The 26,714-nt window shown below is 33.9% G+C and overlaps 1 protein-coding gene across 1 annotated transcript in view; it reads left to right on the top strand.

The window, feature by feature from the left end:
- EHBP1 (EH domain binding protein 1) overlaps positions 1 to 26,714 on the top strand; it is a 291,263-nt gene that overhangs the window by 79,310 nt on the left and 185,239 nt on the right. The window contains exons 4-7 of the mRNA XM_008573309.1: positions 7,878 to 7,982; positions 8,739 to 8,861; positions 12,380 to 12,617; positions 20,939 to 21,128. Coding sequence (XP_008571531.1) covers positions 7,878 to 7,982; positions 8,739 to 8,861; positions 12,380 to 12,617; positions 20,939 to 21,128 — 656 coding nt within the window. The remainder of the gene's footprint in view (positions 1 to 7,877; positions 7,983 to 8,738; positions 8,862 to 12,379; positions 12,618 to 20,938; positions 21,129 to 26,714) is intronic.

Here is a 26,714-nt window from a genome sequence, read left to right as displayed (position 1 = left end):
GGACTGGCAACGGGATCGCAACCCTCGGTGTTGCTCCCACGCCTCGCTCAGCCAGTGAGCAGGAACCGGTCTGTATGTGGGATCCGAACCCTCAGCGGGAGCGCCGCCGCGCTTCCCAAGCGGCACACTGTAGCAGTGCACCACCGGGCCGGCCCTACTTGGAAAAGTTTTAATGGAAGGGAATTTCTTCATTTTGATAAAGGGCATCTATGAAAAGCTATAGCTAAGATCATACTTAATGGTAAAACACTGAACACTTTTCCCCTAAGATCGAGAACAAGGCTAAGGATGTTTGTGTTTGCCACTTCTGTTCAATATTATACTGAACGTCCTAGCAAAGTCACAGGATATAAAATCAATATAAAAAAATCTACATTTTTATGTATGAACAGTAAACACTTGGAAAATGAGATGAACAAAAATCATTCTGTTTACAATAGAGGTTAAAAAAAATACATAGACTACCTAGAAATAAATTTAGAGATGTGAAAAGCCTTTAACTGAAAAGTATAATACATTACTGAAAGTAACTGAAGAAGAACTTATAAATGAAGAGATATTATACATTCATTGATTAGAAGACTCAATGTTATGATATTACTTCTCCCCAAATAAATCTGTAAACTCAACTCAATACCAATCATAATACTAATGGGCTTTTTTTAAAAGGAGAAGTTGAAAAGCTAATTCTAAAATACATTTGAGAACCTGAGTAACCAAAATAATCTTGAAATAGAACAGAATTGTAATGCTAATGCTACCTGACATCAAGGTTTACTATAAAGCTATAATAATCAAGATAGCGTTATATTGGCCTAGGATGAACAAATAGAACAATGGAACAAAATAGGGAGTCCTGAAATAAACCCAAACTTATTTGGTCAATTAATTATCAACAAAGGTGCCAGCATAATTCAGTGAGGAAAAAAAGTCTTTTCAACAAATGATACTGAAACAACTGGATGTCCATATTGGAAAAATGAACCTCAACTCCTACCACTCAATGTGAACAAACATTAATTCAAGATAGATCACAGACCCAAACGTAAAAACTAAAACTATAAACCTTCTGGAAAAAAACAAACACATAGGATGGTATGTTTGTGACCTGAGGGTAGGCAGAGGGTTCAAACACAGGACATGGAAAGTAATAACTGTGGAAGAAAAAATTCTTAAGTTAAATTTCATCAAAATTAAAAACTTACCATCATCAAAACAGACTACTAAGAAAATGTATGGGCAAGTCACAGGCTAAAAGAAAATAGTCACAAAGCGTATAATCTGACACAGGTCTTGTTTCCAAAATAGATTTTTTTTTAAATGTCCTACAACTCAATAATAAGACAAACAGCCCAATTTTTTTTTAAATAGGTAAAGATTTGAACATATGGTTCACAAGGAAAGATATGTCACTGGCCAATAAGCACATGAAAAAATTCTTAGCATTACTTGTCTTAAGGGAAGTGAAAAATTAAAATCACGCTGAGATACAACTCCACACCCACTCGAATGGTTAAAATTTAAAAGACTGGCAACACTAAATGTTAGCGTGGTTGTGTAACACTCATCCATTGCTGGAGTGAATGATCACTTGGAGAGTTTTTTGCAACACTAAACATATATCTGCCCTCTGACCAAGTAATTCCACTCCTTGGCATTTGCCCAAAAGAAATGAAAACATGTACACACAAAGATGTGCGCAAAGATGTTTATAGCAGTTCTATTCTTAACAGCTCAAAACTGGAAATAGCTCAAGTGTACATCAACAGGAGAATGACTAAACAAACTGTAGCATATTCATGAGTAGAAATACTATTCAGTAATAAAAATGAACTGTTGATATGCTCAACAACATAAATGTATGTCAATACCATTATGATGAGTGAAAGAGCCCTTACATTCTATATGACTCCATTTATGTGACATTCTAGGAAAGGCAAAATGAATCCTATGTGAAAAACATTAGAATAGTTATAGCTTGTGGGGCTAGGGATGACTGAAAAGAGACATGAGGGAACTTTAGGGGAGGGTGCAAATATTTTAAGCATTTTATGATGCATGGTGGTATACATTTGTCAAAATTCATTGAATTGTACAATTTAACATTTGTGCCTTTTTACATGTGTGCATAAGTGAGATACTGGAAGGTAACATGTAAAAATTATAGTAGATATGTTAAATTAGTAAGGAAATGAGTGATTTCCAATTTTCTGATTTGTTGATTTACTGTGTGGTTTAGCTAGTCTCCAAAGATTGTCCCCTAGTGTACGATGCTTCTCAGTATTCATGCTCTTTTGTAGTCCCCTCCCTTGCCTCTGGGCTGGACCTGTAAATCACTTTTAACCAGTAGAATGGAGTGGAAGTGACTGTATAACTTCTAAAGCTAAGTTACAAGATGCTTTGTAGCTTTTGTTTGAGCCTCTTCTAATGTACGCTGTAGGGGAAACTGGCTGCCATGTAAAAAGTCCAACTACCCTGAGACTACTATGCTGAGGGGAACCCCAAACAAGTCATGTAGACAGGCCACTTGGAGAGAGAGGGTTGCCTGGCCAGCTCTCAGTAGTTCTTGCTTTCCCAGCTGAAATACCAAACATGTGAGTTGAAGAAGCCATTTTAGACATTCAGCCTTGTCAAGCTTTCAGATGACTTCAGCCCCAGCCAACATCTAACTGCAAATTAACTACCGAGCTTAGTCTAGTCATTCCACAGAGCTATGAGATAATTTTGTTTTAAGCCACCAAATTTTGGGGTAGTGGCTTAAATTATAACATTTCTGTAGATAAATGAAACATTATAGATGCATACATATGTAGACATGGAGATAGATATATAAACAAAACATACTATTTCTATAGTTAAAAAATAAATATAGTTTATATCTTTCTGCCTTTATAGACATGCTGCCAAGTATTATGACTTTTATTCAGTTCATTCATTCATTCATTTACAACATACATTAAGTACTAGTTTACTAGTTACGTGCTAAAAACTGCTAGGTTCGTTAGAGCTTCAAGAAGAACATGACATAGATGCACAGCTGTTGAATTCCATTTTTTATATTTGAAGTGTGTGAGGGGACTGTTTAGAGTCATTAGGGTGGAAATGCCCACTAGGTGGTTGGAAATTCAAGTGTAGAACTCAGTACATATTTGAGAATTATCTTTATTTATGTGTTCACCCAACAGAATAGATGAATTCTTCCAGGAAGAACAAATTTAGGGGGGGAAAAAAGAATGGGACTTAGGATCCTAGGGAATAACAGTACTTAATAGGCAGAGGGAAGACTGGTTATTACTAGAAGTGACCAAGACAGAACTATAAGGGAGATAGGAGGAGAATCAGAAGATACTAGTGTCCTGGGAAGGGCAGCGGAATTTCAAGGAGAGAAATGGTTAATTACGTTTATTCACATAGAAGTCAGATATGATAAGAACTATGAAGTATCTAGTATAATTGCCAATTAGAATATACCTTGGTGACCTCAGTGTGAGTGGTTTTATAGAGGGAAATGGATAAAGGGGGGAATAAAAGCAGATTACAGTGAGTTGAAAGATAAATAGTAAGTGAAAAATTATAAACTGCTTATATTTTTAAGATGTTTTCTTATGTAAGATTAAGAGAAACTGGCCAAACTAAACGAGGATAATGCTAAGAGGGACTTTTTTGGGCAGCGGGTGGGAAGGAGAGCAACTTAATCATATGAGAGTACTTCAAAAGGTTTGTGGAAAAATAGAATTAAAAGATAATACAAATCTTTATGTGAAGTTTTTGAAGTCCTGATATAATTAAGTCATTGGGAAGGAACAATTTGACAGGGAGAGGTTGAAGATGCAGGGAGAACACTCAGTGTCTACATTCCTGCCTAAAACAACCCTTCCATTCTCTGTTATGATCTGCTATGGGACTGAAAATCACATTATTAAACCTGTTCACTATATTTATAAATCAAATATTTATAGGCTTAAGCCTGTGAGTAAAGTGACATCTTTTTGACCTTGATCTCTGCTGGGAAGTTCAAGTGTTACTATTTTAGACCATCTTAAAATAAGGTATACCTGTACTGAATCTTGTACTTTAGAGAAGAATGAGGATGCTGCAAGATTTGCAGCTATGTTCTAGCTCCAGGCAGTTAATTTTTTTCTTTTAACTGAACTACAGACTTTCTTAAAAGGAAAAAGCTGCTTACTCTTCGTGCCACTACCCTATCCCCCATTTTTTGTTCAGTGCGATAATCTCTGGTGGTCAATTTCTATCTTCTTTTGCCTTCCTAACAGTAAAGAAGAGACTCAAATTACTTGACCCTTTGCTTCGATTGCCTGCCCCTAATTTAGTGAAGCAAGTTCAGATTGACACACTGTCACAATAAATGTTCTGCACTAAGCGTTTATTGCTCAGTTTGAGTATTAACAGGGTAGAAATTTGTTTTCATTATTACATAGCATTAATAGCATTTTCCAAGTGTTTGAATTTTCAGTGAAACAGGCTTTAATAAGTAAAAAAGTATTATATAAATATATTGGGTCAGGGAATTTGTTTGGCCAGGGTAGTATATTATTTGGAAAGGTTTCCATTAAAAAAAAATTCCAGGAATAAATAAATGTTATAAATCTTTTAAGTTTTTAACTTTTTCTGATTATAAAAGTAAAACATATTGATTGTAAGGAATTTAGAAGAAACTGAAAAGTACTTTCTTTATAAAGAGAAATACGTAACAAAATTATGTGTTTTAGGCTACAGACCCACATAACTTATTGAGTGCCTTCCCTCATGGAGTGGTGATACTTTGTCTTGCTTCCTATTGTCCTTTTCAAATGTGTCACCATGTTGCTGCTGGAATGATGTTTCTAAAATATACATTTGATCTTTCAGTGGATTCCTATAAGTCTGTGGTTATAGTAACCTTCATGATAAGACATTTCCTAGCCTCATCTCATTCCATTCCCTATCCCTGGCATCTTAAACCACAAACGACTTGCAGTTCCTCATGTATGTCATGTTCTTTTGGCCTCCCTTTTGTCCTCATGGACTGCCTTCCATTTTCTCTTTTATTTTAATAAAAATAATGTCTGATTGTCCTGTCTTAGCTCAAATGTGAATAAAAATCCAAGAAGCTCCCCTGACTTCACACTGAGTTATTTGCTTCTCTTCTAATTTCACATAGCCTACAATGCTATCTCAATAATATTTATCATAAACTATATATTGCTTTATTTGTCATCTGTCCCACTAAAGTGTAAAGCTGTGAGAGCAGGTACTAGCACAAGCATATAGTAGGTAGTTGATAAATGCTTATTAAGGAGATAAATGGTATTTCTTTGGAGGTTGCATTTTATGATTTGGATTAACATTTTTTTTTGCATACCAAAAAGAGGGATAATTGGTATAGTCAAAATTACCTGTTCATTCTGCTAATATGAATGAAAGTTCTAGAGGCAAAGTTCTAGGAGTGAAGTAACAATTTATTTAAGCTAAGGATAAATAGGGAACACTAGTAGGATAGGACTGGCAATTTGTCATTAGTGAACAGGATGGAAAGAGGAAATTCTTTTGGGTTAGTGAGAAAAGGTATTCAGTGGTTTTAGATATCACCAAAAGCATGATGAGGGAGAGGAAATATTCTAAACATTAAGAAAAATTACAATGTAAATAATTTAGTCATATAATAGAAATATCTTGATAGTGTTTAAGTGCCCACATTGTATCTAAAACTCTGTGGAACAATATTAATGTTTCATATAATGTTCCACATTAGTAAGGACTAAGTCTAATATTTCTTCAGTATTCCCTACAGTGCTTATTATGTAAGATGTTTAATAAATGATTAATTTCTACTCTCATTGAGATTACATTTAAGAATGTAAAATAATTTAAATGTCTTAACTATATGAAGAAAACTACAAATCTTTGAGTATTATTTAAAATTTTTTCAACCTAGTAATTGCACATCTAGGAATACAGAACAATTAATACAAATATATGTGATAAGATGTAGATGTTAATACTTCAGGCTATTCATGAGATAATATATGATAATTGATAATATATTGCTTAGTCTGATAATATATGCTTAGTCCTTCCAACTACTTAGTAAGTGTTAGCTGTTGTTATTAATACTATATTTCTTTTTTCATTTTTCATATTTTTAAAGTTAAAAATGAACCATTTGCAAATTTTTAAAAATATGCAGCTAGCAATGAATGAAAAAGATCGGTCATGAGACTGGTAATCATTTAACATTGATCCTCTACTTCATTATATTTTCCTAAAAATTATAAAGTTACAATGATTTGTAGTGGGAGGTAAAGGATCTAATTTATGAATAAATTCTACCTACGGAGAAATTTGCCAGATTAGCTTGAGTCAGAGTGGTGTTTAAAACTATTGGTAGAAGAAAATGGAAGAAAACATGTATAAAGTCTATCAATTCCTGCTATTCCAGTTGGGCTGAAGAGTTCAATTAGTATTAATTGGGTTTATTCTTTATTTTTTGTGGTTTACTTTGACTATCTCAACGAATTTTATTCATGCAAAATATATTTTGTCACTCGGACTAGGGAAGTTGATGAACTTATGTATTTCATATGTATTTTGCTCAAAGATCTAAACATATTTCTGATAGCCTAATATTCTAGTAGTCACTTATTATCTGTTTCAATATTAATTTGTGTCTTTATAGAATGTAAATTCTATAAGGAAATACCATATCTGTTTTTTCATCCTTGTGTCCCAAGCATAGGGCTTGGCTATTTGTTCGACAAATATTTGTTCAACGAATGAATAAAGGAAGCCATGTTAGAAATGTATATTATATGATTTGGTTCAAATAAAATTTATCATGTATACTTAGATTTGCAGTGTTAAAGAACAGTACTTTTAATGTCAAATTTACAACTGTTTCTTAATTTTCTTTCTTGCCCACTGAATGATCTGGATCAGTTTGGTTTATCCTCATACCTCTGTTATTGCCAGGTTGTAACTTTGGAAACATCAAAGATTAGTTATAATTCTTATATTGCAATTTTTTACCAAGTTGGCTAATTTTCACCCAGCGAATGGTAATTTCACACATTCAGAGTTGTCCAAAATATATATGACTTGTAAAAAAAATTCTATTTATATACAAAATTAAGTCTTATTTAAAAATTTTTCTATCTTTGTTTTTTGTTTGTTTTGTCTCTTATTGGCTAAGTTATAAGATTTTCTAAAGCAGGGCTGTCCAGTTGGCTCAATTGGTTGGAGTGTAATGTTATAACACCTGCGTCAAGGATTCAGATCCCCAAATCAGCCAGCTGCAAAAAAAAAAAAAGATTTCCTAAAGCAAATACTCGAGTTGCTTTCAAGAACAGGTTCCATAGAAAACAAAAGTAGAAAATAGTAACTATTGCCTGCTTTTCTTGTTTTAGTGCTGATTTAAAAATTCTAGAACATTAATATAGTTATATTCTTAAAACCTTTAGTTTAAATTTAGAATATTGTACAATAAATGGTGAATATTTTCTGTGGTATCAGAGGATACTTTTATTGTTTTTAACACGTGTGTTTAAAGCACAATTCTATTTCACAAATGCAAAGTGTGGCTGCCGAAAGCCAGTGTCAACCTCCTGAGTTATTTATTATCTTTGTTTTGTGTTTATTAACATAGTTGTTATGTTACTAATATGTTATAACAATTAAATGCTTTCTATTTTAAAATGAGTATAGCATAACATTCAATTAAATACATCTGTTATAGTTCATCAAAATAACAACCTCTGAATGTATTCTCTTGATTAACCAAACATCTCTTCTTTTTATCTTTTTTAGTAACAGCATGCTTCTACTGCTCTTTAATTAAATGACCTTACCTTACATTTGTCTTGACTGGCTTCTGTTTACAGAAATTGTAAACCAGTTGAATGCTCTGAGCAGCTTAGATGAAGATCAAGATGACTGCATAAAGCAAGCAAATATGCCTTCAGCTAAATCAGCCAGTTCCTCTGAAGGTCTAAGAGCTTTCCTCCTTTCTTTCTGCTTCTGATTGCCTGTATTTACTGTGACCTGCTACCTCCTGACTTCTGTCTGTACTCAGCTGTCAGTTTTGTCTTTGTGCTTTTCCTTGAATGTTTTCTTGGTAATTTGTAGTGTACCATATTTACTGTGACCTGCTACCTCCTGACTTCTGTCTGTACTTAGCTGTCAGTTTTGTCTTTGTGCTTTTCCTTGAATGTTTTCTTGGTAATTTGTAGTGTACCAACAGGCAACAAGATAGCAGAACTTACCATCTTATATCAGAATCTTTAGTAGACAGTGATTTTACTTATAAAATGTCTTCTAAGATAATACTTGGTCACATGACGGTATTTCTTCAATGAACTTATATATTATAAATATAAATTTTAGAAATATTTGCTTATATTAAACCTATTTCAATTATTCATATTCAGGAGTGAAGGATGTTTTTTCTAAAAATCTAGGTCAGCACTTTTCTTATTGGATCAAATTAAGTTCAGATGAAAGTTTCCTTAATATAGTTCATTATCTGATATAATTTTCAAATTAATATGCATATGTTTGTTTTATTTGAAAATGTTGGTATGCTACAAAATACTTGAATGGCATTCTGCTGTTGGTAAATGCTATATCTTATTATTTGCAGGTATTATTAGTGTGAATTTTTACAAATTTTTACAAATTCATGAATGATTGATAATTATGCTTAACTATAAATACAGTGAACTAACACATATGTTTATTTTCAGAGCTTATCAACAAACTTAACTTTTTAGATGAAGCAGAAAAGGACTTGGCCACTGTGAATTCAAATCCATTTGATGATCCTGATGTAGCAGACTTAAATCCATTTGGAGATCCTGACTTAGAAGGTAGCAAGTTTTTCTGTACTTTTAATGTCTAGATAGTCAAGTTCTCTTGAACTGTAATGGCAGAAAAAGATTTTCTTCAAGGACTCAAAAGACAATTTTTGTTTACAGTGATAATATTTTTGTGTTCAATACCACTTGCAGTTGATCAACAATTCTGGGTAGCTCCTATTGAATTGTTTTTAAAGAAAAAAGAAAGCCTTATATAGACATTTACATGGGTGTTATTTTTTAATTCTCTGGTCAAGCAGATAGTAAAGGTCTAGTGTTGACGATAATAATGTTTACTTAACTGGCGTACAGTAGAGTCTCATTTGGTCTACCAAGTGAGGTCAGGTTATGGGACATGCTGACATTGGCATGGTGTAGTTAGCTTCTGTCTCTATATTCAGCTCTTCTGCCATGGTGCTCAGAGAGTCTGATGAGCCCCACTAACCCCAACTCCATGTCTCTGGCTGAGAAAGATGAGAGTGAGTTGTGCATGTGACAGCAAGGAGCAGAGAGAAGGTTGAGAACTGCTGTCATGTACAACCTACTTTTAAAGAATAAAACCAGGAATTTTTTTCCCCTGAATCACTTTTCTTATTAAGTAGTTTTGAACTTGTAAAGTATGGATGAGGGCTATTGAAGAACTGAGACTTACGTTTAATTAAATTCTGTGTGCTCAAAGTAAATGCAAGAATGATTAACCACTGTTTACATCTTTTTAACTGCTCTTCTGAAATCTTCATGAGCTTTAAAGAATTTTACTACTGCCTGTCATGATGAAAAGGAGGTTTTAGCTTCAGGATTTACTCTGTTAGAGCAATATTACTTCATAATCCTTTCTTCTACTCCTCTTCCTTTCCTCCCTTTACGAGACTCCAAATTAGTAAGTTTCAATTAAAGAGGTTTTATTTTGTTTATAGGCTATATATATTATGAACAAGATTACAATAAGTCTTAGAAGCAATCAGTCCAACTACCTTTTATCATAATTAGGAAGCTGAGGTACAGAGGAGTTAAGTGATTTGAGCTTTAGGTAAATAGAGGTAGAGTTGGAGGTAAGATTCCTAATCAGGTATCTTCTTTTGACCGTGCAGCTTCTCGATTGTGTACTATGTACATCTGAGTATACTGAGTTAAAAAAAATTATCAAAATATTTTGAGACAACAGTGTTTGAGCTTTCCATTTCAAAATTAAATAAGTAATTTTTCTAAATATATGTGGTTCTGTTTTCTGAAATACAGAAGGGAGTAACAGATAACATTTAAGATTGTATTTCCATTTAGAAGAGGTAAGCCTATCTGTTTCAAAGTCTGTAATTATGCCTGTAGAGCTAATAAAATATGTGGCAACCAGTGTTTTCTTTAATTATATACCTATTAGAGTCTTTGTAATAAGTATTTGCTGTTAGAAAACTACCTATTTTCCTAGAAATTTATTTTTTATACATTAAAAACTGGAATCCTCGAGTAACAAAAGTTATTTGGGGAAAGAAAAACGTATTGCAGTTGTTTAGATGGTTCTTTGTTTTGTTTTTGCTTTTACAGCTTCAGTTCTCTTATATTTTATTTTTTGCTTTTATAGCTTCAATTCTCCTCATATTTATGTGCTTCAGTGACCCTTTTAGAAAGTTGTTAAATGTATTTGTCAGCTTTTATATGAAATGATTTTCTCTTACATCCACCTTTGTTGCCTGTTCTATCATCTTCAAATCTTGCTCTATAGTTTGTATATTTTTGGTTTTATATCTGACAAATTTGCTTGGATCAATTTTTGCAATTCTCTTCCTGAAAGTAAAAATAAAAATCTTATTTTCATTGACCAATTTTTTCAGCTTCTTAAGCATTTGAGCCCTAATATTTGTTAATAAAAAATTAAATAGGCAAAACTTTGTACTCCTTTTTCCCCTACAGAGAAAAGAAAATGCTTCATTTATATTATAAAATGTAATGTAAATGTGGTGGTAAGTGAGAATATTACTGTGGTATTACAAGAGATACACAGTTACTGAGTCTCTTCTCTAACATGAGCTATATTTAAATTCATTTCAATATTAATTTACTATGATCTTATGAATTCTCTCTCATACTTTTCTTTCAGAATTTATAATTTTACAATGTGAATTTATAATATGCTTCACCATGGTATACAGAATTTCAATACGGAAGTTTTTTGTTGTATTATGTTTTTTTCAGTATACAGACAAAAATAAGTTTTCTGAGCTAATGTCTAAAGCATTAATAGTTTGACTTTAAAATATTAAAGTCATTAATATATGTCAATCATGAAATTTTTTATAATCAGGTTAAATTGTTTGAAATGTCACTTATGAAACAATTGTAATTTTTCTTGAAAATTTCAATAACCGATTTTCTGCCTTCCTCTCCTAGAATATTTTGTTAGAGTTGCCGGGCATAATTAAAATTACTTTTAATATACTATAGTTATTGGCTTTCTGAAACTTTTCTACAATTTGGGAAAATATTTTATCAGCAAAAGTGCAAATTTTGAATATTTTTATTACAAATTTTAGTTTTGTCTTAAAAGATTACTGGTAAGTGCTTCATGAACATTGTTAGAAGACATTACTATTGTACTGGATTTTGTGCGGTGACTCAGAGTTTTACTTTTTAAAGTACCTTTATTTTGAAATTGAAACTTGAAATAATAAAATTTAGAAGAATTTGGCATATCATGTCTATCAGCTTACCAGTATGATTTTAATATAGCACTCTCAACTTGAGGATCCCTGTGTTATTCTGATTAGAGTATTGATTGGACCCAAGTTATATTGAAAAAAATTATCTCCTTAAAAGCTCTAAAGTTTTAAGGTCTTGTATCATACAAAAACATGCTCTTTGAAGACTTGGAGAAAGCACGTTTAGTGATGTGTGGGTTTATTTTTGATATAGTCTAGAATGAATTTTAAAATCCCTGTATGGTCTGTGGTTGGGTAACTACCACAGATCATTTCAAAATTTAATCCATTTTATGTTCTTTTAAACACAGAAATTTATTATGCATCAGTTTGTGATGGCAAGCTAGTATAGTGAGATAAAATAAGCAATAATATATTACACCTGTAAGAAGATTAAAATTTCCCAAATTGGCCTACCATAATGCTAATATTATTAGAGACTCCAATGGCTTTCAAGATACATTAACAATCCAAAGATGCCATTTTTGGGAACAGCACTCCTGGAGAAGTCATTAAAATTTCCCAAATTGGCCTACCATAATGCTAATATTATTAGAGACTCCAATGACTTTCAAGATACATTAACAATCCAAAGATGCCATTTTTGGGAACAGCACTCCTGGAGAAGTCAACAGAGATCTTAAATATCACTTCTTCTGAACTTCAGGATTCCTTAGCACCTCTAAAATGTATTCTTGTTTCATTATTGCCTTGCACTCTCTCAGCCCCATAGAGTTTATTAGTTTAAGATTGCATATTTTTGAAAACACAAAAAATATAGGAAAATATCGTATAGTATTAATTTGATTCAATTCATCTTTTGCTATTGCTTTATAGAACCAATCACTGAAACAGCTTCACCTGAAAAACCAGAAGAATCTTTCTATAATAACAGTTATAATCCCTTTAAGGAGATGCAGACTCCACAGTATTTGAACCCATTTGATGAGCCAGAAACTTTTATAACTATAAAGGATTCTCCTCCCCAGTCTACAAAAAGAAAAAATATAAGACCTGTGGACATGAGCAAGTACCTTTATGCTGATAGTTCTAAAACTGAAGAAGAGTTGGATGAGTAAGTACTTTTTATTTTGCTATCATCACAAATCAGTCTCTGTATTAACTAAAGAGACCCTTCTGTAATATACCTTTAGATGGGTAAAAATGTTGATATTCGTTTATAAGTCAGTATCTAACTCATTCCCCATCTGAATTTTTATAGTCCTAATGCTTATTTTCCCACTTTCTTCCATGTGGGTGTATGTGTACCCTAAACTAACAAATGAGGGAGATATGTTTCTGGAATCTCTGGTTGGAATTCTTGTGCTTTCTCACAGAAACCATGTTATAAATAGTAGGTAGAAGTTTTTAATTGAACACTGTAGGCATTACACTTCAACTACATTATAGGTCTGTTGTGGGAACCAAATAATCATTATGATATTAATTTGGTTAAAAGACTTGTTCAAATGCCAAACAATGAGATCATAACATTTATAAATTATGGTTTATCACAAGTTTAATATGAATAGACAGTGTTAGTGGAGCTGCCATTTTGCTCAATCTAGGGTGGGGATATAAAAGGGGATATATTCACATCGTAATTTGGAGTTGTACAGTGTACAACCTATGTGGCCAAAACCATGGTCCTGAGTGTGTTTAAAAAGTAGCAACAAAACTTTCATTTCCAGCCATGATGGACTTATACAGACTGAATTTAATTTAGCCTCTTATCTTAACTGAAAAATGGAATAAAATGTATAAAGCAATGGTTTTCAGGCATTGGACATAAGCAGCACAGGACAGTGATTCCTGAGAAAACAGAAACAAAGAAAGTGAACCCTGAAGTTATCTAACCTTATTTATGGGAGAGAGTTTCCAACTACAGTTCAGGGAGGGAAAACCCAAGAAGTTCCCAGTAATCTCCTTGAATTGAGGTGATAGAGTTTGGACTTTGGGGATACCGAGGTGGCAAAAATTTGTGGACAGAGTACTAGAGAGAAGAGAGCTACTCATAGATTTCAGAAATCTGTAGAAGGTTCCTCTTGAGTCTTTAGCTGAGTTTTGATCAGAGCATTCATGTGACAGAACAATCCCTGGAGTTCGTCCAGGATGATGAATAGTTTGTGTTCCCACCAGCCAGAGAGGGAAGACTTCCTAACACATGAGACATCGAGTAGAGTCCTCAGAAGGGTATTACCTCAGTATTGGGGCAAATTAGCCCTAGACTAAAGACTGTTCTGGGCCTGCCTAACAAAACTTATAGGCAAGGCTCCAAGTAACTTAACTACATCCCACACAAAGCTCTAAATTATTTAAGGCAGTAGCAAAAAATCCAGCACCTGAAGCATAAAATTCCCACTGTCTGACAGCTAATCAAAATTTTACCAGGCATGTAAAGAAGCAGGAAAATCTAACCAATTATGAGGAAAGAACTTAATCATTTATACATGGATGCAGAAATGGGACAGATGATGAAATTAATAAAGTGTGGTAAAATAACTATTATAGATATACTCCAGATATTCAAGAAGGAGGAAAACATGAGTGTGGAGGATATGAATGAAGAAAACGTGTGTAAAAAATGTCCAAATTGAATTTATTAGAGATGAGAAGTAAAACGTCTGAGATGAAAAATACACTGTATGGGATTAACCCCACGTTAGATACCGCAGAAGGAAATATTAGTGAACCTAATGACATAGCAATAGAAACTATCTAGATTGAAACAAAGGGGGAAGAAAATGAACAGAGGATCAGTGAGCCGTAGGGCAACTTCAAGTGGCTACCATGTGTATAACTGGACTTCTAGAAGGAGAGGGGAGAGTGTGAAAGGGACAGAAAAAATGTTTGAAGAAATAATGGCCAAAAGTTTTAGAAATTAAAAAAATGTATATGAACCTCCAGGTCTAAGAAGCTGATTTAACCCCAAGCACAGGAAACATGAATAAAACCATAGCAAGCCTTCTCAACAAAAACAATTTAAGCCAAAAGACAGGCAATGTTCTTAAAAGTACTGAAAGAAAAGAAAACAACAAAAACCTGTCAACACCAATTTTTATTCCCAGCCAAAAAAGAAAAAGAAAAACAAAACCAAAAACAAAATAATGGACTTTTTCAGATGTGCAAAATTGCAGGATATAAAATCAGAACACAAAAATTTCTTGCATTCAAAAAGTTGAAAGAATTCTTTATCATCAGATTTGCTCTACAAAGAATGTTCAAAAGAAGTTCTTCTGGCGGGAGGAAAATGATACCACTGGAAATTTGGATGTGCACAAAGGAACGAAGAAAACAGGAAATGGCAAATATATTAGTATATATAAAACACTTATTTTAAAAAATCTCTTCAAAAGATAATTGTTTAAGGCTTAAATTATAATGTATCAGGTTTTATAACATATGTAGAAGTAAAATGTGTGACAGAAGTAGTATAATGGCCGAGAGTGGGGAAATTGAAGGATACTGTTTTAAGCTTCTGACACGTAATGTTACTTGAAGATAAACTGTTTTTTCACACATGACATATCATTTATATAGAAAATAGTGAGTTATCTTCAAAAAGGCTACTAGACCTAAAAAGTAAATTTAGCAAGGTTTTGTTTTGGGATACAAGATCAATATACAAATTCAGTTGTATTCAGTAACAATGAACAATCAGAAATGGCATTTTAAAACTACCATTCACAAGAGAATCCAAAACAAAAACCAAACAAAAAAGGGATGAACTTGAACAAAGATGAAATAACTATAAATTGAAAACAACAGAATATTGCTGAGAGTAATTACAGAATGAAATCAATGGAGAGAAATACTATGGCCATGGATTCAAAGATATAAATTCTTTACAATTGATCTATATATTCAGTGCTATCCTGATCAAAATTTTAGCATGCTTTTTTATGATAACTGATAAGCAATTAAAAAAATGTATATGGAAATGGAAGGGCCCTAAAAGAGCCAAAACAATATCGAAAAAGAACAAAATTTGAGTATTTATGCTCCCTGATTTTAAGACTCATTAACCAAGACGTTGTAATATTTATTGGCTTAAAGATAGACTATAGGTAAGTGGAAAAGATTCAGAAATACATCCATACATGTGTTGCCAATTGATTTTTGATAAAGCTAGCAATGGGAGTCAATTGAGAAAGGGTAATCTTTTCACCAAATGGTGCTAGAACAATGTTCATATGCCTCTCCCTTAACAAAAAAGAACTACAATTCTTACCTCCCACCATATATAAAATTTAACTAAAACAGATCACACACCTAAAAATAAGAACTAAAACATTGAAACTTCTAGAAAAAGCACAGGATAAAATCTTAGTGACCTTGGATTAGGCAAAGCTTTCTTAAATAGAATGCAAAAAGCACAAAGGATCAAAGAAAAAATATGGTTAATGTGTCCTTCATCAAAATTAAAACCTTTTTCTCTTTATAAAACCCTTACAAAAATGAAAAGGCAAGTCACAGTATGGCAGAAATTATTTTCAATACACATATCTGGCAAAGACTTATATCTGGAATATGTAAAGCACTCTTTTAACTCACCAGTAAGAAAGGGGGAAAAGATTCGAACAGACATTTCATAAAAGAAGATATAAGAATGGTCGATAAACACATGAAAAGATGCTCAACTTTATTAATTATCAAGGAAATACAAATTCAAACCACAGTAAGGTACTACTACTTACATATTCGAATGGCTAAAATTTCAAAAATGGACTATACCAAATATTGTCAAGGATGTATATAGACACTGGAACTCTCATGGACCTCTCAGAGTTCTAAATGGTACGTACAGCCATTTTAGAAAAGTTTGGCAGTCTTTAAAAAAATTAAACATATACACTCATTCGACCCAGCCATTCCATTTCTAGGTGTTCACCCAAGAGAAATAAAAGCATTTGTTCACAAAAAAGACTTTTCCGTAATATTTTAACTGCTTTATTTATTATAATGACTAAATATGGGAACAACTCAAATGTTCATCAGCAGGCAAATGGATAAACTGTGATATATTCGTACAATAGAATACTACTCAGTAATGAAGAGGAACAAACTATTGATGTGTGTAATTACATTTATGAATCTAAAAATCATGAGTGAAAAGGAGCCAGACCAGAAAAGATACCATAAATATTGTACCATACATACCATACATATTGTATGATACCATTTATTTAAAACTCTAGAAAATGCAAACAATCTATAGTGAGAGAAAGCAAATCAGTAGTTGCCTGTGAGTGGAGCCAGAGGGAGGAAGGGATTAAAAAGGGGCACAAGGAAATATTTTGGGGGAATGGAAATATTTGTCATCTTGATTGTGGTGATGGTTTCACACTTGTATGCATATATGTAAAAGAAATCATCAAATTGCTCTTTTTATGTATTGGCCATTTATTGTATATCAATTATACCCGACTAAAGCTGGTTTTAAAAGAACAGCGATTTTTTACTTTATTAACGAAAATATGTTACATCAGTGATTCCCAGCCTGGAATTCTTGGGCCTTTAGGTCTCTTTGATATAAATAATTGTTGTGGGACAGGAGAGATCTATAAAATATTTAGCAATAAATATAATAAGTATGTTATAATTAATAATTGTATGTTTACTTGCAGTGAGGCTATATGGGTCTTTGCTTTCCTTGGAAATACATGAACTTAAGTGTATTAACATTATTTAGATCTTGTGAAAATAGTTATTCCTTTAAAAATGCGGTTTAATACGAAAATCTTTAAAAATATGGGGTATGTGGATTGAGAAGAGAATAATAAAAAGGTTCCTTTGATGCATGAAAGTTGGGAGTAATTGCTTTGAGTGAAGGGAGAAAAAATGCATTGGTCGGCTCCTATTTTGAGCACTATTTTACTCTAGGTGCTGCATTTTACAAGGGACATTGATGATTTGGAGTGTTAACAGAGTAGAGCAACAAAGTCATTAAAGCGTCCAAAAACCACACTAAATGAGCAATGATTGAGGGCACAGGGACTGTTTGACATGGCAAATAAATTTCTTAAGGAACAGAATGACCACCTACAAATATTTTGAGAGTTTTTTTTTTTTTTTTGACCAGTAAGGGGATTGCAACCCTCGGCACAGTGTGGTCAGCACTGCACTCAGCCAGTGAGCGCACTGGCCATCCCTATATAGGGTCCGAACCTGCAGCCTCAGAGCTCCCAGCGCCGCACTCTCCCGAGTGAGCCACGGGGCTGGCCCAGTATTTTGAGAGTTTTGTTTGAAAGAGTGAGGACTGTTTTCTACTGCTCGGGAACTACATTTCTCAACATTTTCCCATTTTGCAACACATATGTAATCACTGTTACGTTGCTACATGTTTCCGTGGGTATGGCTAGGTTTTGATAAAGCCTAAAAAAAGTCCTAACCTTCGTAAGTACTTAGAGTTATGTCATAATAATCATCTGATTCCAAACCCAGGTTGAGATCTCAATACTAATTAATAGCTATATTGGGGGTTGAGAAGTTGACTCAACTCTTGCTAAAGTTATCGTATTTATTTTCTTTGGGATAGCTATTGTATGATCAAAATAAAATTTCTCATGGGTGGTGCAGGTGCTGAGTCATATCCACACACCTAGAGCATTTGAATGTTAATGCAAACTTTAAGTACAAGCATTCAGTTATTCTAAGATACATGGGTATTGCACAACACATGCACACACCCTGTTCTCTCCTGTTAACAAAGTAAAGAGACATCTAATGTTTGCTTAAACTTTTAAAATGCCTTAATAAAAACTAAAATCAGAATCACTGGGTGTTTCCTTTTGACCATTCTCTTTCCACATGAAAGTCACAGTCTTTACAAGTTTCCCATGAGTAAAGAGTGTTCTAAATTGCTCAGTCATCTGGGGTTACCAGAGGGAACCTATAAACACTCCAGTTTTTTTTTTTTTTTTTTAGGAATGCATACACAAGTTCTAAAGACTGAACATCAGTTAACATGCAAGTCCAGAAAGAACTCTATTAATTACTTGTTTTCATCTTTTCTCTCCAAAAGTTTGAAGATCCAATATAAGGAATAGAAATCTCCCAAAATTTGTTTTTACTTCATTAATAAACTTATGACCTTTCATCAAATGGGAAGCCTATATGACTCATCTCCCATTTTGACCAAAATATCATATCATCTTCCTTTATGACCGAACTCTTCTTCTATCCTTCTGCATAATACTATCACGAATAAAGTAGTATTGAGTCCTCTGATATGTAAAACAACCTTCAGTCCCCAGCATATTTGTCAGCACCAAGAGAAAGTATATGCCTTTCCCTGCTTTTTACTTTTAGCACATATCCTTTACACTTAACAACCGAAAGGGCTTCTCAGTTTTCTTATGTTTGGGGGATAGTTCAGCTATTCTAATTTATTTAGCAAAACATGAAAACTGATAAAGCAATAATTTTCTTTCAGAACATTTATGAAATGACTTTTGAGGCCCAGCATGCAATCATTTCTGATATGATTGTATGTCAGTTTCTCAAGGAAACCTCTCATTGAATTTTATTCACAGAAGCTACATACCCCTTTTAATAAATTTGAGTTGTTTTTCCAAAGAAACATAGATTTTCAAGGTGAGAAGAAAAGACTATAGATTTTGCTATACCCTTGCTTCATATTGTACTATTTTTCCAGTATGTCTATGTTAATCCTGTTTCTAACCAACTTTGGACTTTCTTTCTAGAATTTATTTTCCTGGATGAATTGCCTTCTATAAACAATACATAATGTTTAAAATTATTTTATCCAATTTTCCACTTTCTTAATACAACTGATGAACTTTAAGCTCACAATGAGTTTATGATATAACCAATCTATTTTTCAAGTATACAGTACAAGGATAAAAATAATTCTTATTTATTCAGAATCATGTGGAAAATCCTGAAATAGATTATTCAAATCATAGATAATCAACAGAATGTGGAAATTATGTTAATTCCTTAAATAATTTTTCTTAAACTACTGTTTAAGAATAGTTTAAATATATTAATTAGCATTATATATATAACTTGTCATTGTAGAGAGATGTGCTAACACAATAATATCTATATGTAGGCATTATTCTTGTTCATTCTTTTTTATAGCCCTTTTTAATTGATATATACTTCACATAACATTAAATTACACATCTTAAAATGTACATTTCAGTGGTTTTTAGTATGTTGATTGTGTTGTACAACCGTTACCACCATCCAACAGCAGAACATTTTTGTCAACACAAAAAGAAACCCCATACCTATTAGCAGTTAGTCCCAGTTACCCCTTTCGACCATCCCCTGGCTACAAGTAATCTACTTCTGTCTCTGTGGATTTGACTATTTTGGACATTTCATATAAAGAGGTGGTGGCTGATAATTTTTCAGAACTGATGAAACATGTGAATCTTCAGACTCAGGAAATTCAAGGAGTCTGAAACAGGATAATTTAAAATAAATCTACACCTAGACACATCTCAGTAAAATTGCTCAAAATCAGAAATAGAGAGAAGATCTTAACAGCAATCAGAGGTAAAGGATGACTCACAAAGGAGCAATATTAGGCTGACGGTGGGCTAATATCTTCAAAGTGCTGAGATAGAGTAACTGACAACTAGAATTGGCTACCAAGCTAAACTATCATTTCAGTGTGAGGCTGAAAAAAAGACATTTTCAAAGCCTGGGAGAATTTACTGTCAACAGAACCTTGCTGAATGAACTATGAAAAGATTTTCCTTAATGAGAAAGGAATTTAACATAGAAGAAGGGATGAAATGCAAGGAAAAAAATGGGGGTGGAGCATAAAAAAGAAAATACATCAGCATTGTCACACCTTATTTCCTTTTCCTTGGGTGTGGAAAATATACAGGATTTACAATTTTTAACATTTAACGTTTTTCTAAGACTCCCTATATATAATAGTTTGAGCTATGTGACTTTATATTAAAAAATATTTTTTAGAAGAGAAAAATTTTATTTAATTCTGGATAGAAGTAAACTAAAATATTAATAGTCATTATTTCCAAATTGTAGGTTATCACTGGTTTGGGTTTTATTTTGGAAAAAAAAAAATTATGGTTTTCAGTGCATGTTTTATTATTTTAGATGGAAATAAGCCTTTTTTTTTTTTTGTCTTTTTTTGTGTCCGGCAACGGACCGCAACCCTCAGTGTCGCGCCCGTACCGGACCGGGACCGGCAACGGGATTGCAACCCTCGGTGCTGCGCCCGCCCCTCGCTCAGCCAGTGAGCGGGAACCAGTCTGTATGTGGGATCCGAACCCTCGACGGGAGCGCTGCTGTGCTCCCAAGCGGCACACTGTAGCAGTGCGCCACCGGGCCGGCCCAAAATAAGCCATTTTTTTTGAGAGACATTTAACAGTCATTTTTCTTTTCATTTAGATCAAATCCTTTTTATGAACCGACACCAGCTCCTCCTCCAAGTAATTTGGTAACTCCAGTTCAAGAACTGGAAACTGAAAGGAGAGTAAAAAGAAGGGCCCCAGCCCCACCAGTCCTCTCACTGAGGACAGGAGGAGTAATTGAAAACACAGTTGTATCTACAGGAAGAAATCTCTGTACTTCTCCAAAGGTAGGATTTTATTCTTAATAAAACATGTATTAATTAATGTTTGCTCTTTTTCTCCAAAAAGTTAGCTGTTTTTGATGATTTGAAAGTAAAATCCAAAACTGTAACACTGTATATATGTTTGAGAGCCCATAAGTTTACAGTACAGTATGGATTGTATTGTTTGGTTTAAGATTTGTTTTTAAAATGCTGTTTTGAAATCAGAGGAAGAAGGGCATTATAATCGTAGGATTGGTTTTAAAGAAGCTAGGCCTGAGGGATAGGGGAACATATAGGACGGAGTACAAACCATCCTTTGACAAAAGTACTGGAAAGATTAAGGCTCAGTGCAGAAAAATGCTTTGTTGAAGAATTTCAATATTGACACTTTGATTTATTTCAAGTTACAATTTTGGCTTTTTAAATAAATTTTAATACATAATAACTGCATGGAAAGGTAAAACACTGTTGGAACAAAGTTGGAAGCTATTAATGGGGTTTGGTTGCAAATAATATGGTATCTTCTATGTGTAAGGTAGGAATGTTGGTTTTAGCAAGTTTTTTAGGTAAATAACTTTTGCCCATATACTCATGGGTATGTTGTTATTGTTACCATATTAGATTCTTTAATTCTCACAGGTAGTTATGGTAAAAATAAGAACTTGATCTCAGAGGGATAAAGGAAAGGTCACAGGCAGGTCCCCTTTCCACCCCCCCCACTCCTACCAGTAGAGAGAAGATTGGAACATGGCATTTTCATTGGTTGTGTGAAACTGGAACCAAACTCCGTCTCAGGTGCCTGGGCTACTGTTTTTCTCAAAGGCATTGAAGTTCAGTAGTTTCTCTTCACTTTTTCAGTTTATTTTGTGGTTTTTGTTAAGTGCCAGAGTTCTGAAGTTGATTTTGTTTACCTGTATTTTTGTTGTTTTAGAGGGAGCGTGAATTCACTGAAGTCCTCATTCTGCCATTCTAAAGTCAAGCTCCAGGTGTTTGTTTTTATATCAGGTTTATGGGTTTTTTTCCCCCCGTGATTTTAGGGAGAGGAACTAGGAATAAGTTCATCTCACCAGTTGGCTAGGGAAAGAGGGAGGAAAACTCTAAATGAAAGGAGCAAATGGTAGACACAAAAAGCAAAGGAAATGGCCAATTCCAATTCCCTTCAGTTTAAAAATAAAGACAGTGACTGGGGCTCTAGCCAGAGTAAAGAAGCTATGTAAGTTCCTTATCCATTCTGACCATAAAGAATACCCAAATCTGTCTCTTATCTCTCCAAATCTCTAGTTCCTCACTGCCTACTCCCGGCCCTCTTTAGTCCATTAGGAGTTTGAAGCTAATCAAGAATTCCTTATCCTTCTGTAGGGGAATGGAAAGGAATTTAACAGTGCCTGCTGTATGTAGATCAATGTTCTAGTACCTCATTTGATCCACAGAGCAACCTGAGAAATAGATACCATTATCTCTGTTTTACATATGAGAAACTGAACCTTAGTTAAGTAATTTGCTCAAAGTGATAAAACTAGTAGTGACAGTGCCAGGATTAAAATTCAGGTCTTCTGCATGTAAAACCCACACCTTTCCCACTGTGCCATTCTACCTCTAGAGAGGTATTTCTGGTTCTGAGTTGGAATTATAAATATATTTTTCCATAGAATCATTGTTTACATGGTGATTAAGTTTTCTTGCAGTGAAGTATGTAATAGCTCTGTGAATAGCTATTTTATACATTATTTTGAGGATAATGTTTTATTGCAGATGCATTGTAGAATAAATGATGTATATAGGAAAGGCCGAGCATTTTACCACCGTACTCCTCTTGAAAATGCCTTATTATGCTCAGACACAGTCAGTAGAAGCACAGTATCTACAGTAACCTTTTGTTGATCCAGAAGGTAGTTGGGATGACACACAGGTGAAACACAACAGAAAAATTGAAGACTGATGATAAATTATTAAATTTAAAAGAAGTGCATAACAAGAGTATAGCATGATTACGTCTGTGTGTATAAAATTTTATTTTAAAAACCTGTTCACACATATACACATAGACATACATGCTCATATACATTGTGGAAGGAAAAACAAGTAACTTAATAGGGATTACCTTTAAGGAGAATGGTCTTGGTAAGGTGGAGGGTATGCAGAACATTGAGGAACACGTTTCTTTTCATTTTTTATCTTTCTTTTTTGTTTGAATTGTCGAACCTTATACCTATTGTACTTGAGTATTTGTTATACTAATAGAGGTGGGTAATGGGGTTGTGTATCTTTTTTTTGTTGCCTTCTGTATATGATTTATACAAGATGATGTTATCCCTCAGAATAGAAGTCACTCTTAGGCTAGACCAGTGGTATTAAACTGTTAGATGGTGGCCTGGGGTTCCATCAGGTGACTTTTTGCTGTTCTGCACTGGAGACCAGGTGGTAGAGGCTTGGCAGTAGGGCTCTGGAACCCCTGTTTTACTTCCACAGCACAAATCCACATTCAGTCATTTTATACAAGGGCACTTCAAAAAGTTCGTGGAAAAATAAAATTAAAAGATAATATGAATCTTTGCATGAACTTTTTGAAGCACCCTCATATATGAGTTTATATAAGATTTCACTTGAAAAAAAAGTGGACCATTGCCAAACCAAAAAAAAAAAAAGAAATTGGAAACTGCCAACTACATAATTATGTATGAGATAAGGCAGTAGATTAGAATCAGTGTCATACTGACAGTGATAAAAAATGACAAATGGCAGCTAAGAAAGCACAGTAGTATGGGACTTACTCATCATAGGAATAGACCTATATATCTGTAATTCCTGAAGACTTTGTGCTATTATAGCTTAGTAAAATAACTGACCATTTTGGCAACCTTGAATCAACATGAAAGAGTCTTATCATGTTTAGTATACAATGCTCTTATTTAGGAAAGCAGGAAAATGAACTTTACATCATATAAGTTCCATTAAAATTATTAAAGATTTTATGGGGCCGGCCCGGTGGCGCACTGCTACAGTGCGCCGCTTGGGAGCATGGTGGCGCTCCCGCCGAGGGTTCGGATCCCACATACAGACCGGTTCCCGCTCACTGGCTGAGCGAGGTGCGGGCGTGACACCGAGGGTTGCGATCCCGTTGCCGGTCCCGGTCCAGTACGGGCGCGACACTGAGGGTTGCGATCCGTTGCTGGACACGAAAAAAGACAAAAAGGAAAAAAAAAATTATTAAAGATTTTTGATGCTTAAAAACCAGCTTCTGGGCCATTTGTTTTCCTTATTTGTAAGTTGAAAAAGAGACAATAATTTAAATACAGCCTTTAAAAAAAATAGGCCCAAATTTTAGTCAAATAATAACACTACACCACAATTGTCTGTGTAACAAAATACCAGACTGTGCTCGATGGCAACTTACTGTAGGGTTGGGAGAGCATTCACTGTCATAAAATGACAAGTGCTTAGCTGGGTGATTAATTTCCCCACCTGTAACCTGAAACTACTTATTTTAAAGAAAATTTATGAAAGAGAACCAAGACTAGAATTTAAACAACGTGATAATAAGTGTGCACTTACATTGCAAAATAAAATTAAGACTGACCCTGATGGCAGCTAAGCACCCCTCAGTGTCATAAATCCACATCAACTTCACACTTCAGACCACTGATTTCTGTATTTGTAAAATGAGAAGACCACAATACTTTTTAAAACAACTTTGGAAAAATGACCAATGTTTAGAGAAGTAACCTGACATTAAACACATAACCATCCAATAAAATAAAATAAATTAGGCTCATTGTGGCTGACCACCATTTAGTTACCGTGACTATAAGTTAACAAATATGTAACTCTGAATATGGTAACTCCTCAATATAACTCATACAACTTAGTATGAAATACAATTCAAATGGTAAGAAAGAGCTTAGGGACATAAATGAAATTGTTGCCAGATACATCTGCTAAAGTATATGATTAAACACTATATACCCAATACCATAAGAATCACAATATAAACAACCAACTATCAATGACAATAAAGAATTAAAGTAAATTAAACTTACACTTTTACACTTTCATGATTGCATAGAGAAGAGCCCCACTGTACATTCCATGATGAAGTGAGCCTGGTCAAGTAGAGAAGGGATCCCTCAAAGATCCCAATTGATGGAACTCCAGTGATTGACAGTGATACTGTTGTCCGTCTGCTCTATCTCTAAAAGTGAAAACCCCATTTATATTTCAAGGCTTAACTAAATAACTCAAGCCTTCACTCATATTGTTTCCTTTTTGTAGAAACTTTTTTTCTAGAAACAAGGTTTTCACTTGGATATTTTTTAACTTGAGTAGACTGCAGAAATTATGGGAAGCGCAGAGTGAACCAAAATCAGGTAGCTTCCAGCAGTTCTGATTGGTCCCAGCAAATTCAAACCACAAAACAAACACCTTTTTCAGCTTTTGCACGTAAAGGCCTCCTTCTGGAAAGTTCTTTAACTTAACTTCATTTTTGTCTGTGCAAAACTGTAGAATGGTGTCTAAGGGCCATTCCTGCTGAAAAACAATAAGCATACAATCAGCATGTTAATTTCCTCCTAGGTAAATTGAAAATGTCTCAAACCTTTCAAGGAAAACCATAAAAAGAACAAGAATCAAAATGTAATTGAATAGAATAATAAACACACAGTTTAAAAAAAATTAAAATAAAGTGAGAAGCTATATTTGATGACAGCTAGCAGGGAAAAAGTTAAGCTCATGTTACTTATAAAACTTAGGTACTGGGATACCCTGTTTCTCAGTACTATTGAATAGATGGAATGCTTCCATATATATCAAGTTGTATTGGTTTAGTACTCTTTTAGTTATGAGTAGCAGAAACAAGACATGTACTTGCATTTTTTTTGCTTAAACAAAAAGGATAACTTGTTATAAAGACACAGATATTTTGCAGAACCCTAGGCAGAGGATACAAGCTGGGTCTTAGGAACAAATGGGAATTAGCCTCAATGTATCTGCGTCTCTCTCTGGAGTGCATTCAATCTTTTACCTTTTTAATGATAATTTAGTTAGGCCTGTTTTTTTCCTGGAAAACAGTTTATGTTCTGGAATTTCTTATCTCCACCACACAAAGCTACCTTTCTTTTGGTGTGGCTAACTATAGCCAAAGATTAAGAACCAATTACACTGAATCAACTACATTTCCTTAATATATATGTGGGCCCTCCTAGAATTGTTATTCTTAAAAATCTTATTAATTAAATGAATTTCTGGTTAATGGAATTTTAGTTGGAATTAGGATTGTCTGTGGGCAATAGAAAGCCTCAAATAACAGCTTAAATTAAAAGAGAAATTTATTCCTGTCTTTAAAAATGTCGAAGGTTCAGTGTTGATACAGTAGGTTCACAGAGTGATAAAGGACCTAGCCTCCTATTTTGCTGTGTCGCCATTCTCAGCATAGACTTCTGCCTTGTGGCACAACGTTGCCCTAGTCTAGTCAACGAAAAGGAAGGGACAAAAAAATAGCGACACCTATCTCTAGCAAGAGAAGCTAAAACCTGAGTCTTTATTCTGGGCAATTTTGTTACCCAGCTAAAAAGAAAGGGTTCTATTGCTAAAGAAGAAAAGTAGAATGGATATTAG

The sequence above is a fragment of the Galeopterus variegatus genome, unplaced genomic scaffold (genome assembly GCF_000696425.1).
Source record: "Galeopterus variegatus unplaced genomic scaffold, G_variegatus-3.0.2 Scaffold901, whole genome shotgun sequence".
Taxonomy (NCBI): Eukaryota; Metazoa; Chordata; class Mammalia; order Dermoptera; family Cynocephalidae; genus Galeopterus; species Galeopterus variegatus.
Note: the sequence above shows the minus strand (reverse complement) of the source record. Positions and strands in the feature narration are given on the sequence as shown.